Raw genomic sequence first — 4,317 nt, forward strand, 5'->3', positions numbered from 1 at the left:
AGGGTTTATTTCAGAAACCCTAGTTCTGTTGGTCTACTATTCTCACTGCCCACACCATAGGATTCCCTAACCGCCGATCTCCATTCCCCAGAAGTCCGGTCGCCAGAACCCCTGCCCGTGGGCCCCACGCACCGCCACAAGTCGCAGCACCACCTCCCACGCGCCGGCGCGTGAGATTGCATGGCATCGTCTCTGACGACACTTTTTGTTCTGTTTGGTCTCCACTGTGTTTTTGGTTGATCAGTGCTTCATTTTCCACACCTAGTTTCCGTAGTTGCGACTGTCAAGGTTTGTTCTAGGATCTTTGTTGTGATTCTACATTGGTTTTTCGTGTTTGCTGTTGTGTTTGTTTAAGGAGTTATGGTTGAGAAAAAATCGGAGATGAAATCCGTGGTTTCATCTGATGTGGTTCTCATGATGTCTAAAATTACATACCATAAACTGATAGGTTTGAATTATTTGGAGTGGTGTAAGACTGTTTGGCTTTATCTACGTAGTATTGACAAAGATGACCACTTGACTGATGATCCTCCTAAAGAAAAAGATGATTCAAGACAGACCTGGCTCAGGGAGGATGCTCGCTTATTCCATCAAATCTGGAATTCTATTGACAGTGAGGTAATTGGTTTGATCAATCATTGTGAGTCTGTTAAAGAACTAATGGATTATTTGGAATTTTTGCATTCTGGAAAAGTCAATCTCTCCCGTATGTATGAGGTGTGCAAAGCATTCTACTGTGTGGAGAAACAAGATCAGTCCCATATGAACTATTTTATGTCCTTTAAGAAGACGTATGAGGAGCTTAATATGTTGCTGCCATTTAGCCCTGATGTGAAGGTTCAACAACGCCAACGAGAGCAGATGGCTATTATGAGCTTTCTAGCAGGGCTCTCACCTGAATTTGATTATGCAAAAGCACAGGTTCTTTCTGGTTCTGATGTTTCCTCTTTACAAGATGTCTTTAGTCGTATTCTTTGCATGGAAATTACTCATTCTGTTCCTCTTAATAGTGCTTTGGTAAGTCGTAATAATTATGCGCCTAGGATATCTTCTATTCCAACTCGGCATAAAGGAGGCCGTTCACAAGGAGTTGAAAGTCGAACACCGGATTCTGGAAGCATTATTTGCAACTACTGTAAAAAGCCAAGCCACACCAAGTTTGAGTGTAGAAAGCTACAGTTTAAAAATTAGCAACAACACTCTGTTAATGTTGCAAATACTACTAATGCCACTGATAAATTCGTCCTTATTTCTGCTAATGAATTTTCCAAGTTCTCACGATATCAGGAATCACTCAAGTCGTCATCTCCTTCTGTCACTGCTATTGCCGATTCAGGTAAATCTAATACGTGTCTTCTCTCTTCATCCTCCAAATGGGTCATTGATTCTGGTGCCACAGATCACATGATAGGTAATTCCCGTCTCTTTTCCACTTTTCATTCTCACACTTCAACTTCTACTGTTACCTTAGCTGATGGGCACTATTACTCCTACACCCCTACTTACTTTGTCATCTGTCTTACATTTACCTAGTTTATCCTTCAATTTTCTCTCTGTTAGTCAACTCACTCGTAATTTTAATTGTTGCATCTCATTCTTTCCTGATCATTGTCTATTTCAGGATCTTATGACGAAGAAGATTATTGGTAAAGGACATGAATCTGGAGGCCTCTATGTTCTTGACATACCGCCACCAACTTCTTTTGCTTGTTCAAGTGTCACTTCCGTTTTTGAGGCTCATTGTCGATTGGGTCATCTATCTCTTCCTTTGCTCAAGAAACTTTGTTCGCAATATAGTAAGGTGTCTTCATTAGATTGTGAGTCGTGTCAATTTGCCAAACACCATCGTCTTAGTTCGAGTCCATGAGTCAATAAACATGCTAGTGTTCCTTTTGAATTAATTCACTCTGATGTTTGGGGTCCTTCTCTTATTTTTTCTAAACCTGGATTCAAGTATTTTGTTACATTTGTTGATGATTATTCTCGTGTAACTTGGTTATATTTAATGAAAAATCGTTATGAGTTGTTTTCTATATTTTGTGCATTTTGTGCTGAGATTAAGAATCAATTTAATGTTTTTATTCGTACTTTGCAAAGTGATAATGCCAAAGAATGTACATCTGCTTTATTTCATTCTTATATGGTCTCTAATGGCATGCTTCATGAAACCTCTTGTGTTGATACTACATCCCAAAATGGTGTAGCAGAACGTAAAAACAGACATCTTCTTGAAACTACAAGAGCCCTCTTATTTCAAATGTATGTTCCTAAACATTTTTGGGCCGATGCCGTTTCTACAGCATGTTTTCTTATCAATCGCATGCCATCTTCTGTTCTTCATGGTGAGATCCCGTATAAAATTCTTTTTCCCGACAGGTCATTATTTCCTGTTAATCCTAGGATATTTGGTAGTACGTGTTTTGCTCGAGATGTTTGTCCAAATGTCACCAAATTAGATCCTAAGTCATTGAAGTGTGTATTCCTTGGCTATTCTCGTCTTCAGAAAGGGTATAGGTGTTATTGTCCAAATCTCAACAAGTATCTTGTCTCCATTGATGTTACCTTCATGGAAAACACACCCTATTTTTCATCTTCCTCTATTTCTACTCGTCAGGGGGAGGATGATGATGATTTGTTGGTATATTCTATCACTTCTTCTGCCCCTGACCCACTTCCTGAGGAATCTCCTATTTTTGAACATATCTCAGACACTAGTCGCGATGAGTCTCCTATTACTCACCCTGTCTCAGCCACAACTCCTGACATGCCTCCGCCTCCTATTAAAGTGTACACCAGGCATTTGCCTCCTGTTTCATGTCCTACACCTGCTTCTTCATTGTCAGATCCGGTCCCAAGCAATGATCTTCCCATTGCGCTACGCAAAGGTAAACGTCAGTGCACTTATCCTATTTCTTCTTTTATTTCTTATAATCACTTATCATCTTCTTCTTGTTCTTTTATTGCTTCCCTTGATCCTATTTCGATTCCTAATACTGTTCGTGAAGCCATATCGCATCCTGGTTGGCATGATGCAATGATAGAAGAGATGAATGCTTTAGATGACAATGGTAGTTGGGACTTGGTTGATTTACCTTCAGGAAAACGGGCCACAGGGTGAAAATGGGTATTCACTGTTAAGGTCAATCTAGATGGATCAATTGCTTGATTAAAGGTCCGTCTTGTTGCTAAGGGTTATGCTCAAACCTATGGAGTGGACTATTGTGATACTTTTTCTCCGGTTGCTAAGTTGACATATGTTCGATTGTTTATTTCAATGGCAGCTACTCATCATTGGCCTCTACATTAGCTAGATATCAAGAATGCTTTTCTTCATGGAGATCTTCAGGAGGAGGTGTATATGGAGCAACCTCCTGGTTTTGTTGCTCAGGGGGAGTCAGGGCAAGTCTGCCATCTTTAAAAATCTTTATACGGTTTGAAGCAAAGTCCTCATGCTTGGTTTGGTAAATTTAGTCAGGTTGTTGAGAAATTTGGTATGCTGAAAAGTAAGTTCGATCATTCTGTGTTTTATAAACGATCAACTACCGGTATCATTTTATTGGTTGTGTATGTGGATGATATTGTTATTATTGGAAATGATACTAGAGGAATCTCATCTCTTAAGTCCTTCATTCATACTCAGTTTCACACGAAGGATTTGGGGGTACTCAAGAATTTCTTGGGAGTTGAGATAACTCAGAGTAAACAAGGTATTTTTCTATCTCAAAGATAGTATGTCATTGATTTGTTGACTGAGACAGGAAAATTGGGAACAAAGCCATGTAGTACTCCAATGAGTCCTAGTGTGCACCTTAGAAAAGATGGGGAACCATTTGAAGATCCTGAAAGATATCGCAGGTTGGTTGGAAAGTTGAATTATCTTACCGTGACTCGTCCAGACATTGCATTCTCAGTTAGTGTTGTCAGTCAGTTCATGTCATCTCCAACAATTCATCATTGGGTAGCGTTAGAGCAAATTTTGTGTTACTTGAAAGGAGCACCAAGATGAGGTATCGTGTACGCAGATCATTGGCACACTAATATTGAGTGTTTCTCAGATGCAGATTGGGCAGGTTCTAAAGTGGATAGAAGATCCACTTTAGGTTATTGTATTTTTGTTGGAGGGAACTTGGTCTCTTGGAAGAGTAAGAAGCAAAATGTTGTGTCAAGATAAAGGGCAGAATCAAAATATAGGGCTATGGCACAGTCTATGTGTGAGGTAATGTGGATCTATCAGCTATTGACTGAGGTAGGACTTAAGACTTCAGTACCAGCAAAATTATGGTGTGATTACCAAGCTGCTCTTCACATTGTGTTGAC

At 39.7% G+C, this 4,317-nt stretch overlaps 1 protein-coding gene across 1 annotated transcript; it reads left to right on the forward strand.

The window, feature by feature from the left end:
- The first annotated feature begins 360 nt into the window (after positions 1–360).
- LOC133814853 (uncharacterized) lies at positions 361–4,006 on the forward strand. Its single transcript, XM_062247763.1, has 8 exons — positions 361–1,017; positions 1,288–1,509; positions 1,622–1,801; positions 2,057–2,885; positions 3,006–3,114; positions 3,282–3,374; positions 3,472–3,707; positions 3,759–4,006. Exons 1-8 carry the CDS (start codon positions 361–363, stop codon positions 4,004–4,006), a joined length of 2,574 nt encoding a protein of 857 aa, XP_062103747.1.
- Positions 4,007–4,317: the final 311 nt, after the last annotated feature.

The sequence above is a fragment of the Humulus lupulus genome, chromosome 2 (assembly GCF_963169125.1).
Source record: "Humulus lupulus chromosome 2, drHumLupu1.1, whole genome shotgun sequence".
Classification (NCBI taxonomy): domain Eukaryota; kingdom Viridiplantae; phylum Streptophyta; class Magnoliopsida; order Rosales; family Cannabaceae; genus Humulus; species Humulus lupulus.

Excerpts from the sequence above, each read along its gene's own strand:
- LOC133814853 (XM_062247763.1), top strand. The coding sequence starts at position 361 with ATGGTTGAGAAAAAATCGGAGATGAAATCCGTGGTTTCATCTGATGTG. Across the intron at positions 1,802-2,056 it reads TTTGTTCGCAATATAGTAAG|ATTAAGAATCAATTTAATGT; the intron begins GTGTCTTCATTA and ends TTTTGTGCTGAG. Across the intron at positions 3,708-3,758 it reads GATAACTCAGAGTAAACAAG|GAAAATTGGGAACAAAGCCA; the intron begins GTATTTTTCTAT and ends TGACTGAGACAG.